The sequence below is a fragment of the Rhinolophus sinicus genome, linkage group LG11, assembly GCF_036562045.2.
Source record: "Rhinolophus sinicus isolate RSC01 linkage group LG11, ASM3656204v1, whole genome shotgun sequence".
NCBI lineage: Eukaryota > Metazoa > Chordata > Mammalia > Chiroptera > Rhinolophidae > Rhinolophus > Rhinolophus sinicus.
In genome coordinates this window covers 53,903,725-53,917,284 of record NC_133760.1, presented here as the reverse complement: position 1 = coordinate 53,917,284, position 13,560 = coordinate 53,903,725, and the positions used below count along the sequence as shown (strand labels likewise).

At 56.7% G+C, this 13,560-nt stretch overlaps 1 protein-coding gene across 3 annotated transcripts in view; it reads right to left on the bottom strand.

Moving 5' to 3' along the window:
* The window catches only part of KCNH2 (potassium voltage-gated channel subfamily H member 2), a 31,286-nt gene extending 18,285 nt beyond the window's left edge, over positions 1 to 13,001 (bottom strand). The window contains exons 1-2 of one of the 3 annotated variants that reach the window (XM_074315133.1): positions 12,832 to 13,001; positions 9,536 to 9,766 (exon numbers count right to left, since the gene is read on the bottom strand). In XM_074315133.1, the coding sequence (XP_074171234.1) occupies positions 9,536 to 9,665 (130 nt within the window). In that variant the 5' untranslated portion in view covers positions 9,666 to 9,766; positions 12,832 to 13,001. Of the gene's footprint in view, positions 1 to 9,535; positions 9,767 to 10,245; positions 10,292 to 12,527 lie in introns of those variants that run through there. The other 2 variants (XM_019712830.2, XM_019712831.2) reach the window with 2 other exon arrangements.
* Between the last annotated feature and the right edge of the window lie 559 nt (positions 13,002 to 13,560).

The window sequence follows — 13,560 nt, the reverse complement described above, 5'->3', positions numbered from 1 at the left end:
TGGGCAGCCAGGGGCCTAGGGAAGCCAGGGACATTGAAGGCCCAGGGGACAGAATGGGGGAGTCTGAGAGGCCAGCCAGTGAATGAGTGAGTAAGCGTGCATGCGTGTGTGTGCGTGTGTGTGTGTGTGTGTGTGTGAGAGAGAGAGAGCGTCCTCTGCCCCTGCCTCCAGGGACTGAGTGATACAGCCGTCCCCGGGGAACACTCACTGTGGGGCAGGTGCTGGAAATCACTATCTAGACCTCAGCTCACAGAGAAGGGGCATCTCCAGACGGACCCTCCACTACCCTCTCAACCTGACACCTTCCCAGGGATTTATTAATAGAGGGCCATACAGAGGGCCTCCGGGGCCTATGCGCAGTCATCCTGACGCCCCCAAACCCACCTGTGCCATCTTCCCCCCACCACTCCTACCACGGCAACAGCCTCAAGAGAAATGCTCCTTGTAGAAAAGCCCTGGGGCCCAGCCCAGCCCTGCACCAGTCTGCTGGGTGCCACTCAACCTCTCAGGAATGCAGCCTCCTCCTAGTCTATCTAGTGGGTATCACCAGCCCTGCTCCCCAGAAGCCCTGGAAAGATGAAGGAAGGCCATCCTTATGCGCAGAAAGCTACGCTCACGGATCCATTCTCATCCCCTCTTCCCGGAGGCCTCCACACTTCACCTCTCTCCTCTGACTTCCTGGAGTCTATCCACCGCGGAGAACAGGATGCCCTATTCCCAATCATATCAGGCCCTTCAGCCTGTCCTCCCAGCCAGGCCTCCCCTCCCTGCTCACATAGACACACTGAGTCCCAACGAGGCTGGCCTCAGCACCCCTGCAGCGCGCCCCCGCCTCACCCGGTTCTCCTGCTCCCCACGGCCCCCACCCTTCTCCCCTCCAGTCCGCCCACCCTTCTAGGCCCCGCAGGACCCCTCTATAAAGATTTTTTTGATGGCTCCATCCAGCCCACCTAGATGTTTCTCACTGAGAACTCTTCTAAAACTATATCCCTAATTTAGGAGATAATTGTATGCTGGCTTCTGGGGTGAGCTTTCTCTCTCCCCAGAATCAGAGCCCTGGGGCCAGGGTCAGGCTGGCTTCATGGGAAATACTGGGTAAGTAGGACTCTGAAGACTGATCGTGGACTCAAGGCCATCTCCCCACCTTCTATCCTCCCTTTCAGACTCAGAGACCCCAACTGTCCTTCCACAACAGAATCTGCCCCTTTCAAACCTATCCTGAGTCTAGACAGCAGTCGGAACCACTATAGGAATTCAGGTGGTATCTTTGGCTGAAGTTCTGTGTAATCGGTCAGCAGTCAGCATGGAATACAGGTGGGTATTTCTGAGCTTCACACCACTTCACTGCGACCCCCACAGAGCCACCTCTACCAAACAACCTGGGGCCCTGCCCTCCTCCAGGGCTCTGAAAGCTTCTAGAACTGTGCCCCATCTTGGCCCCCAGCAAACCTCAGACAGCCTGGTGATACCTTGAGAACACCCCACCCTAATTCCCGCTCTCCATTGGTCAACCTTTTGGCCACAGCTTCTCACTCATTAAACCGAGGGACTCATCCACCTCACGGGGCACCAGGACACTCCAACAGAGACAGGCACACGTGAAAACCTCCGGAAAAGTCCGAGGGAACTTTTAAACATCAAAACACATGACAATGACACAAATATAAACAGAGAAAACTGGCATTATGTGCAGACATTAGGGTTATCTCCTTAGAGAATCAACAAAATCAACAGATAAACTATTAGAACTAATGAGAGTTCAGCAAGGCTGCCTGATACAAGATTGGCCCACACAAACAGACAGCATCTCTCTCCACCAGCATAAATATATTAGAATTGCTGGTCAAAAGTAAGACCTCTTTCATAACAGCAACAAAACAATCAAATGTTTAGAAATTGACCAAGAATGCACAAGGCCTGTATGGGGGAAAAAATACAAAACAAAACTTTAAACTAATAAAGGATACAGAAATAATCTGATAAATAGAAGGGTAATCAGGCTCTTGGATGGAGCAAATGTTATAAAGATATCAATCCACAAAACCAATCTAATTCCAGTCAAGATTCTAATGGGGTTTTTCTTTCCAGCAATTTGATAAACTTTCTCTAAAGTTTATAAAGAAAAAGGAAGGCCCTCCAATATCTATCTCAACCTTTAAAAAGAAGAATAAAGAGGGAAGACTTGCCTTACATACTAAGATATATGAAATGTGATCGTTTTTTTAATGTGGTTTGATGCAAGAACGGACAAATAAAGATGGGAACAGAACAGAGAGTTCAAAGGCAGACCCATGGATATACGGGAAATTAACCGGTGATACAGGTGGCCCCACAAATCAATGGAAAAGAACAGGCTGTTTACTAGATGTGTTGGGAAAATTGGCTCAGTACACGGAAAAAAATACAACTTGATCCCTACTTGACACCAGACAGAGGTTGGCTCAGAATGGATTAAAGACCCAACTGAGAAAGGTAAAACAATTAAGTTAATAGATGAAAATGTAGACCTTTGCCACCTCTGGATGGTGAAGAATTTCTTAAACAAAACTTCAAAAGCACAAACAAAGCTAAAAATCAATACATGTTTTGTATCAAAACTAAGCATCTTTGTTGGATAAATTTAACAGATGACTGAATGGGAGAAGGTATTTGCCATATCTTGATTCAACAGGAATTAATAACCAGAATATATCTATTGTACATTTGACTGTATGCATTTGTATTTCTAGAACACACAAGTAACTCCTGCACACCAACAAGAACAAAAGACAGCGGCTTCAATAGAAAAGTAAGCAAAGGATATGAGCCGGAGATTCATAGGAAAGTAAACCCGACAGGCTAGCCAGCCTAAGAGATGGACGCTCAGACTCATGTGAAATCAAATGCAAATTCAAGCAGCAAGATATCACTTTCACTTATTAGACTGGCAAAAAATTAGACAGGTGGATAATGCCAGGTGTGGCAGAGATGTGGGGGAAACAGGAATCTGGTGTCCTGTGTAGGTGAGTGATGACGGATGCAGCCACACTGGTGCATTCGGACAGAACTTTGTTGAATTATGTATCCACAGACCCTGTGACCCAGCAATTTCACCCGTGGGGATGCATCCCAAAGATACCGTCACATGAGTCCCAAAGGGGCCATGGGTGAGAATGTTCACTGCAGCATTATTTGTGGAGATGCTCTGGAGGACCCCCCTCCCCCGGGAGCACATAAGGTGGGTATACCCCACAGAATGTGAAGCTACAGACTTGATGTCAAGTAACAACCTGGATGGACTTAAAGGCATACGCCTGTGTAAGGAAGTGAAGGCCAGAATACAATACATAGCGCGTGTCATTTACATAAATTAAACCTATATGCATCCAGACAAAATACACATTTTGCAAGAACATATGCAAGCAAACATTCACAGGAAGTACATTTGAATGGTTGCCTAAGGGGAGGGTAATGAGACTGGAGAATGAGATAAAAAGAAAAAGAAAAAAAAAAAACATCAAGTGAAAGAGAAAGGAAAAAACAATAACACAAAGATCATGGTTTCCGTGATTTGGGGGGGAGGCAGGAGCTGAGGCCAGCAGCAGCCTGGGCAGGGAGAGAGGAACAATCAGGGATTGTGAGCAGGACACAGGGCGAGGAGGGAAGCATTACAGCGGAGGCTCACTTCCCACGATTGGCCAGGACCTGCAGCCACCTGGGTGACACCCTGCCTAATGGCAAGCGAAATGAGTCTTGGCACTTGACTCTGCCTTATTGGCATCTATCACCTGATTTCCGGCACCTCTCCCAGCAGTACCTGGGAAGACAGGTGTTTGATCCCACTTAGCAAATGAGGAATTGCGGCTCTGGGAACTGAGCTAAAACCCACGTTTCCTGGGGCCCTGAGGCCATTATACCCCAAAGGGGCCCTCGGCGGCAAGACAGCCTGTGGGTGGAGGTATTCCACGCCCAGCAGGGCTCTGGAGTGGAAAGAAGGAAACTGGATCTGAGGCTCCACTCAGGTACCCACCAGCTGGGTAAATGGGCAAGGCCCCAAGCCTTTCTAAGGAAGAGTTTCCTTCCTGTGAAAAGATGGAGAGGGCCGTGAGGACCACCTGCCAGAAAGCACACATCCCAGCTTGCAAACTGGAAGTGCACTCACAGGGAGTGTGCCCTGAGCCTGCCACTGCAGCTGCCACGGCCCCTCCCCAGCTCTGCACCCCCACCTACGCCTCCTCTGTCCATCTCTGAGTAGGGGGAAGCTAGGAGTCCCAGATGCCTTCCCTGTACCCCACAATGCCTCCCACACACAGCAGGATTCCCAGCTCTCTCAGTGACCACCTCAGGCCACCTCTCCCCGGCCCACCTTCCTCTGGCCCTGACAGCCTCCCCATCCTCTAAGACCCCTCCCGGCCCTGGCATTCTATTACTCTTAAGGCTTTTCACAGAGGGAGAGACTGAGGCTCAGAAACGGAAAGTGACTTGCCCAAAGTCACACAGCCACTCTGAAACTGAGCCAGAAATGACTCCCAAGTCCCTGACACCCAGTATAGGGCTTCTGCAACACAGCACGCTGTCTACCTCTTCATTCCTTCATTCATTCAGCAAACATGTACGAGCTCCCACTATACACTAGACACACAGATACAATAGAGAACAATACGGGCTGCTGCCTGTCCTCACAGAGCTTACAGTCTAGTGGGAGAATTCGGACATGGCCACCCCATCCAGAACCGTGATCAAGGGAGATGGTGGGCCAAGGAGAAGACTTTGCCTCGGCCTTAGCCTGCTTCACGTCACCAAATCAGAGAGAGGTTCCTTCGAGGTCAACCACAGATCACAGCATGGAGATCTTTATGGGCCCTGGATTAAGGACAGGAGGGGACTTTATGGGGACAGTGGCTCATCCAGAGCCTCTCCCATAACAACCACCTGTCCCAGGTGTCCCTCCAATCCCCCACTCTGTCCCTGACCCCAGGGCCCTCCTCTCACGTCACGGAGGAAAGTTGCTGTTAAACTCCCCCGCCGTCCTTCCTGCATGCAGGGCAGGGGTGATGCGAGAGAATGTGTTTTTAAAGAAAAAGGCTCATTCTCCACCTAAACGAAAGGTTCCCTAATGGAGGCATTTTAGGCACCCTCGGGAGAGACGTTTAAGCGTGAAAGGGCTTTCTTGGAACCGCTCAAATCACACTACCCTGGAAGCCACTTCTGAGCAGAAAAGAGACTGAGTCTCAGCCCGCCTCACACACACACACCCACGCCATCCTCCTGCTGCCCACAGACTCCCTCCCCAGAGCCCAAGGCCACCATCAAACTCTGCTCCCATCCCAGCCGGTTCTGTGCAAATATTTACATAGCTCCTCTCCGGGGGCTACAGCAGACACAACATGGAGGAGCCACCCTCCCGACACTCTCCAGACCCCAGAGTTGGCCAGGAGTGGCTGACACCCTCAATCCTGGCAGGTCTGCCTTGCCCCCAAGGTGGGGCTGGGACAGGAAGTCCCCAAGCAGGCCAGATCACCCTGCTCCTGCTCAGGAGTGACCCCTCCCTGGAGCCTTGGAGGAGAAGTGCCGGGTGGGAGAGGAGCTGGGCTCTGAGGTAGGACCCTGGGCCCAGCTCCCGGCCACATGCAGGTGCTCTTACCTGCCCTGTCTCCATGCAGCCCCAGACCCTAAGCAGGAGGCCCCAGGTGGCGGGAGACCGCTGATGGCTTTTGCATCTCAATAAAAATGCTCCCTGTGTGTCACCTCATCCTCTGGGGTTGATGCCAGGCTGCTCCCATCTCAAGAACACACCTAGATACCAGCCTCCATCTGACACGCCTGCCCAACTCAATATATGCAGGGGCTGCTTCACCAGCAACCCAGACTGATGGCGGCCTAGGGCCTGAGGGTCAGGGCCGGGAGAGGACGGAGGTGAGTGGGTGTCTGAGCTTGGGGAAGGGTCAGCCATGTGGAAGGAGGCATGTGGGAGTGTCACAGCGAGGACTCTTACTTCAGAAGACAGGGAGGAGATCGGGAAATGGCCTGGGGTGTGTGGAGGGTCATCAGAGGCCCATAAGAGTGTCACTGGTGCTAGAAGTGCCTGCACAAGCACCGGGGAAGCTGGGGTCTGAGTCTGGGGACCGTAGACCAGTGGGTGTGGGGCTACCTCTGGGGCTCTGGCTCCCCATGGCATTGTGGACACCGGGACGCACGATGGCCCGCTGGTCCCCACCCCTCCCCCAGCCCACAGCTCAGCTGTTGCAGTGGGGGCCCTCTGACCCTGTTACCATGGCAACCAGCCTGCAGCTGGAACAGAGAAGCTGACAGACTCTTCTCTAGAGACACCCCCATCCCCACCCACGCACGGGCTCCAGGGGACACAGGGACATGGAGACCCAGCCAGGACAGGAAGAGGTATGGAGAGCCAGACAGAGCCCAGAGAGAGAAAGGCTCAAGGGGGCCGGTGGGAGGAAGGAGAGAGACAGATGTAGAGAGAAGGAGATAGAGACTGTGGGGACAGAGAGGCGGCAGAGAGGGAGCTGTGGGAGAAGAAAAGCAGCAGAGACCATGGGCACAGGCAGACAGGCTGGGAGATGGAAACAAAGACCAGAGGTACCACAAGAGATGGAGAGCAGGGGACCTCCATATGGCCTGGCAGAAGAAGGCAGCCAGCGAGGAGGAGGCGTGCTCGAAGGCACCCACAGACACCCCGACGGCCATGCGGAGATACAGGTGGATGCCAGCACCTGCTGCCCAGGCACAGCCCCAGGGCCCCGCAGCCATGCTACCACTTGCCAGCCCCACACTGTCCAGCTCTGCTCCCAACACCACCTTAACCCTGGGCCGGACATTAGGGGCGTGGACACAAAGCCAGTGAGTCCCTGGCACCTTCTGTCTCTCCCTGCACCCCCCCCCCCCCCCGGTCCAGCCTCCCTGCCTCCCAGCAGTCCCAGCACTGAGTAACGGAGCTGTCTGGCTCCAGGCCCTGATGCTGCACAGAGCTAGGCCAGAGGCACCGACACAGCACAGCTGTCCACAGTGGCGCCTGCCAGCACAAGGCCCCGCCTCCTGCCCAGCCACCCACCGCCCTGGGGCTAACAGGGACACACTCCCCCGTGGTGGGCCCAAGCAGAGACCCTGAGAAAAGCCTGGACAGAAACAAGACATGGCGGTGACATTCCACCCCTCTGCCTCCACACTCTGTCCAGGCACAAAGGTGCGAGCTCATGCACACATGCATACAGAGCCCAGGTCACGTCTTGGGATCTTCCCAAGGGACTGAGCACCTCAAGACGGAGGGAGGGGAGGCAGAGGAAATCTGTCTGCCTTCGAGGCCTCCAGCGTGAGGGCAAGTGGGAGACCCACATGACCTGAGGGCCCAACAGGAGATACCTGATCCCATGGAAACTCGGTAAGAGCAGAGAAGGGGCAAGCAGAGATGACCAGCACAGGATTTTCTGGGTCACAGCCCTATTTGGAGGAGTAACCTGAAGGGGGCAAAGAGCTTGAACCTGGGCAGGGGGCCTGGGTTCTAGTCCTACTCCCTCCACGGATTCGCTGGTAACTGGACCTCTGCTTCTCAGTTTCTCCATCTGTAACTCGAGTGGGCTGGATTAAGTGACCCTCAAGGTCACCAAGATTCCATAATAGTGCCTCTGCAGAAGGGGACCCGTGGCCATCCTCTCCCAGAGGAGCCAGCCTGGGCAGGGGTGAGGGCTAGCTCCCCACACACTACAGCGAAGACAGAAATACTTGGGCCCCTCACCAAGGGGCCGAGTGAGCACATTAGCCCAGAAGCAGAAACAGGCTCAAGGCAGTAACCACCTGTATTACATAATTCCTGGTGTTAGACCTGAACCCAGGACTTAGTGTATTCACATTCTGTTCATCACACCATAGTCTGCAACTTCCAAATAAAATTGTCCATAAAGTGACACACATCTATAGGTACCCCTGTAAGTGGTTGGTGTCATTTTTAGTATATGACAGCAGAGCAGAGTGGGTAGGGCTCTGATCCGACATGGTTCCACTCCCAGCTCTGCCACTCACTAGCTGTGTGACTTTGGAAAAGTTTCTTAATTTCCCTGAACTTGTTTCCTCATCCATAAATGGAGAAAAAAATTATATCTACCTCCCAGGGTTGTTGTGAAGATTCCATGAGATAATGTAAGTGGAACATTTAGCCCAGTGTCCAGCTCATAGAAACCACCCACCAATGTTAGCTAGTACCAGACGGCCAAGCAAAGAGATAGCAGATCTGCTTTGATTAAGGTTCTGAGAAACATCAATGAAAAAGCAGACAGAAGGCCCTGGCTTTAGAGTTTCCATCTAGTCTTGCAGCCTCTGCCTCCTAGCCAGAACCCCCATGTGCTGTGAGTAAATCCTCTTCTACAGGGCCCCCTCTAATGCTGCCCAGTGATGTCACAGGCTGGGCACCCCCACAAAAGGAGGGCCATTGGGGAATACAAGGCTTTACAGGGCAGCCTCAGCCAACTCTGAGCATACAGGGTTGGTTCCAAGAGGCAGGGCCAAGGCCACGGGGCTGCTGGCTCACTTTGCCTACCCCCCCCCCCCAGGGGAGGCAGATCACGTTGTCTCCAGCAGGTAAGCTCCCTGTGGGCAGGAACCTCATCTATCTTGATCGCTGCTCTATTTGCAAGACCCTGGCTTCTGCAAATGCTCATCAGATACACACTGGGGAGCAGCAAGGTTTGGGCACCTGTGGACAGTCTAGTGGCACCTTCTGGAGCCACCTCCCCAGCGCGCTGCACTGCACTCCCTGAGCTGAGCCCATCCCATCAGGGCAGGCGTGATGTGGGAGCAGTCCAGCCAGGGCTCTGTTTATCCGCTCTCCGGAAGCCCAGAGCAGCTGCGCTAGGAGGCGGTGGCTGAGCGGAGACACCTGGCGCAGGATGGAGGGTGAGGCACTCAACAGATGAAACAAAGGGAACTGAGGCTGGGGAGAGGTGCACACCTCATGCCAGATGCAGCTGAAGTGCAGAAGAGAAAGGGGACAGAAGAGGAACAGCAGAGAGTGAGCCAGAGTTCTCTGGTCTTCCCCACCCTCACCCTGGGTGACAACTCACCAAACCAGACACCTGGCAGGGGCTGCCCTAGGGTAGCTTGTGGCCTGTGGCCTGAGGTCAGCGCTCATCCGCCAGCCTGACCGATTACCTCCGTCCACGCACGCACCTGCCATCCCTGTCCCTTCAAACTCCAGCCCTCCTAGCTCAACGTGCCCACATCTGCCCACGGAGGAAGGAACCAGAGGCGCCAGACCCACAGCCAAGCAGCCCCTTGGCCACCCTGAAAACCATCCCACCAGAGAGAGTGAGGTAGTGACCCAGGCCGCCTTGCAGCACCAATGCTCAGCCCGCGCCTCCCACCTGGCCCACTGCAATGGCCCCAGCTGAAGTCACGCCCCCAAGGAACCCGCCCATTCTTCTGCCAGGTCCCAGCCATTCTTCTGCGGCCCCCATCCCACGGTCCCCAACCCCAACCCCGGTCGCTCTAGGCCCCGCCCTCACCGTGGCCCCGCCCCCAGTCGTGGCCCGCCCGGGGCCCCGCCTACCATCCTTCCGGTAGAAGGCAATCTCCACTTTGCGCTCCTCCGCGCCCAGCAGGGCCTGCGCGATCTGGGCGGCAGCGCGGCGCTGCGTGCGTGGCCCATGCAGGAAGTCGCAGGTGCAGGGCCGCTGCATCACCTCGGCCCGCGAGTAGCCGCACAGCTCGCAAAAGCCGTCGTTGCAGTAGATGACGGCGCAGTTCTCCACCCGAGCGTTGGCGATGATGAACTTGCGGCCTGGGGGGTGGAGATGAGGGGGCACGTGAGCAGGGTCCCCTGCCTCGGGGGCTCCCAGCCTTTCCCCACATTCTCTTGTCACACACTGCCGTTTGCTCGGGGACTCCCCGCCCCAGGAAGCACGGCGGGGACTGGGGTCCCCAGCAGGGGGCGAATGCAGCTGTGCCCTGACACAGGTGGCTCGGCCGGGCGTGCGGCGTGCCCCCTCCCTCGCCCGGCCCGTGGGCAGGCTATGTGGCTTCCCCCGGGCAGGCTGCCAGCGGCCTGCTGCCCCCTCCGCGCCTGGGGCCGAGGCCAGCCTGGGCGGGTGTCAGCAACGCGTGTTAGCAGCCGCGGCGGAGGGATAAACACTGGGCCTGGCGAGGGAGCCTGGGAAGGGCCAGAGATGGCGGCCAGCCTTCCCTTTGCACCCGCTCCTATGGCTTCTCTTCCTGACCTGCACTCTCTAGACGAGGGGATGCTCACTGGGCACTCCTTACCCCGAGGATCCCTAGGGAATCACTCTCCCAAGTATCAGCGGACCCTGCTGGGTCGGTACTTCCGGGAGGGCAGTAAGGGGCTGGGGAGTGGGCGGGCTAAAGAAGAGGAAAGTACCACGTGAGCACCTGCTATGCTTTATCTCATGAAATACTGACAATCCCATAAGATAGGCATCCTCATATTATCGTATTATAGATGAAGAAACTGGAGCTCAAAAGAAGTTCAGAACCGTGCCCACAGCTTGCAGCTTGTAAATGACAGAGCCAGCTTTTGAATCCAGTTGTGGCAAGAGGGCCATGGGCAGATGTCCAAGGTCAGAGGGAGCGAGGAAAGGGACCTGCATCTCCAACCCTGGAAATACCTGGAGCCTGGGGAGGGCCTCAGACCCACTTGTAAGAAGACAGACCCAGGAAAGGGACCTCCCCCAGGGATGTGAGGGCTGCCGCATTTTGGCCCCATCAAGGAGCTGTGCCCCAAGGAACCCATTTCAGCTAGACTTGGCTCACCCCCTCCACACCTGCCCTAAAAGCTGCACTGGCGGGTGAGCCGCAGGCGGGCAGGCAGCAGCCCCAGCCTGTGCCAGGGAAGATGCTCCCGGGATAAAAGCTTTTTATAAACACAGAAGTTTCCGGCCACTTTGGCCTTTAATGCCGAGGTTTTCAGGAGCAGTCAGAACTCTGCCCCCTCCCTTCCCAGTGGGCACAGCCTCAGGCTGCAGCCCTGGGCAATCCCGAGGGGGGAAAAGCCCAGGCTGCTGCAGCATGAAGCCGAGGCCATCAGGATCTGGCTTCCTCCTGCCTTCCTCCACCCTCCCTTACCCTGGCCTCCAGGAAGTTACTTTTTGAAGTTGGGTCATCTGTAGGTCAGTTCCCCAGGCCCCCCAAAACTCCCAGGCAGCTGTCAACCCTAGGAGGCAAGGTTCCCTTTCATATAAAAAATACCCCTGACTCAGCCTCCATCTCCACCTGAGCCCAAGGCAGTCCAGAGAATCAGCCACACACCATCCTTGGAGGAAGAAGAAAAACCATCTGGCCCCCACTCCCAGGCCTGGAGAGAAGAGCCTGTTTCTTAGAAGGCAGGCCCCACCCCCTTCACTGAGCTCCTAGAATATGGGACAGAAGGCACCTGAAAGGAACCTTTGGCTGCCCCTTTCTTCCCAGATGTGGAAACTGAGGCTCAGAAAGGGATGAGAGTCACTCAAGGTCACGTGGCAATCAGTGGAAGAGGTGCGGGCAGAAGCCAGGCCCCCAGATCCCAGTCCAAGTGCCCACATAGCTTCCTAGAGCTTTCCGGAAGGAAAGCCCCTGCCTGTGGCCCTCCACTACGTCAGTCTTCTCCCTTCAGGATCGTCTTGTTCCTCCGCTCAGACAATGCTGCCCATCCAACTGACACTTCCCTCCGCCCACAACGGTTACAAGCACGAGTTGTCCTGTGCTCACAGGGTCATGAGCAAGGAATGTCACCCACTCCCAGGGCCCTCGGCAGTCACACCCACCGTGGCACACAAAGCCTTGGAGACAGACACATGCACTTGGGGCAGGTGCAAATGCCCATGCCCAGAACATTCACCGCTCCTGGGACATTTCTGGAAGCCTCCCCTACCAGAGGGCCAGTATTAGGGGGGTTATAGTCACCCTAAAGGGGTTCAGGACAGGAAAATCAATAATATGGGAGTGCTGCATTGACGCTGTTAGACCCTCAAAACTGGCTGCAGCCCATGACCTCTCTTTCACCCTAGGACCCACAGTTTGCACCCCACTGCCCATGAAGGGTCACACTCATGGGTGACACATACACACACCCAAGAGCAGGTCAGTCACTGGCCCCACATGCTTGGCAGTCAGTCTCACAATATAGTCAAGACGGGTATATGTGTGGTCCCGTTGAGGTCCCAACTTGGACCATATCCATTCTGCCGTCCTTACACCCACCCAGCCCCATCCACATTCAGGCACCCAGAGTTAGGGATACCTGCACACTCCCATCCCATCTTTCTGCCCTGCACGCTCAAACTGTCACACACACATTCCCCAGTCCCAGAAACCCAAATTGAGCTGAGTGTCCCACCCCTCACCACAACACCAGGTCTCTTGGCCCCAAGCCCACAGCCCCCAGCACCAAGCCTTGCACCGGGGACCCCTGGCCAGCGCCTTGAGTCCACCAGCCCCCATTGACGCGCACTTGGCGGATGCATACGGTCCGGGCACGCCCCCCCATCCACACTCGAGAGAACTCGCCCGGGCCCAAAGCCCCATCCCCACCGGCCCCCTCCCCCACTCACTCTGGCCCTCAAACTTGCGGATGATGGTGTCCAGGAAGGTGTTCTGCGGCGCGACGTGGCCCCTTCGTACCGGCATCCTGAGCCCATGGGCGGGCCGGGCGGGCCCCCACCCACCCCGGCCCGGCCCGGCCCAACACTAACTAGGCTTTGGGTAGCCCGGCCCGGCCGTGGTCCCCGCACCGCGCGGCCAAGCACAGCACAGGCGAGGCCGAGACTGGGCTGCGGGCGCGAGGTCCCCGATCAGCTCCCGGCTCCGGACCGCGGGCCCGGCCTGGAGCCGCCTGAGCTCGGGCCGCCCGCACACCTGTCTGCCGGACCCCGCCAAGCCGCGGGCCCCGCTCCGCCGCGTCCCCGCGCTGCACTCCGCCCGCCCGAGCGCCGGGCACCCGGCTCCCACCCGCCGCACCGACAACCGCTCCGGCGCCCGCGGCTCGGGCTGCGCCTGCGGCTCTGCCCGGCCGCGGAAGGGTTAACGCGGCGCGCGCCCCTCAGGCTCCGGCCCCCGCCTCCCGGCCCCCTCCCTCCCGCCGCGCGCCCGCAGCGCCGCCCTCTCCCCCGCCCCACACCCCGCGCGCCCGCCCTTCCCATTGGCTGAACTGCACGGAGGGCTCCCCCCACACACAGCCCCAAGCTCAGCCCAGGAGCCCCCTGGACTCGCGCGCCCCGAAGAGGGGGAAGGGACCCTTAGGTAGTGGAACCATGAGGACAGGTGCGACAGCTGGCCTTGAGGCGGCCAGGGAGACGACTGGGGATTCCGCCCCCACCCCCGGACTGGAAGACCTGGGGAACCTGCCTTGAAGGGAAAGGGGCGGGTCCCTTAAACCCTCGTTCCCCACCACGACAAGCACCGGTTTGGTACACACAGCATGTGCTCAATGCCTACTGTGGGGGACACCGGCGGCGGGCGAGGCCTGAACCCTGGGAGGGCAAGCCCAGCGTCAGGGGAGACCCAGGAAATGTGAAGGGCAACGCAACCTGGAGGCCCCAGGATAGCCGAGATCTGAGACAAGTGTGGGTGAGACTTAGTGGGGGC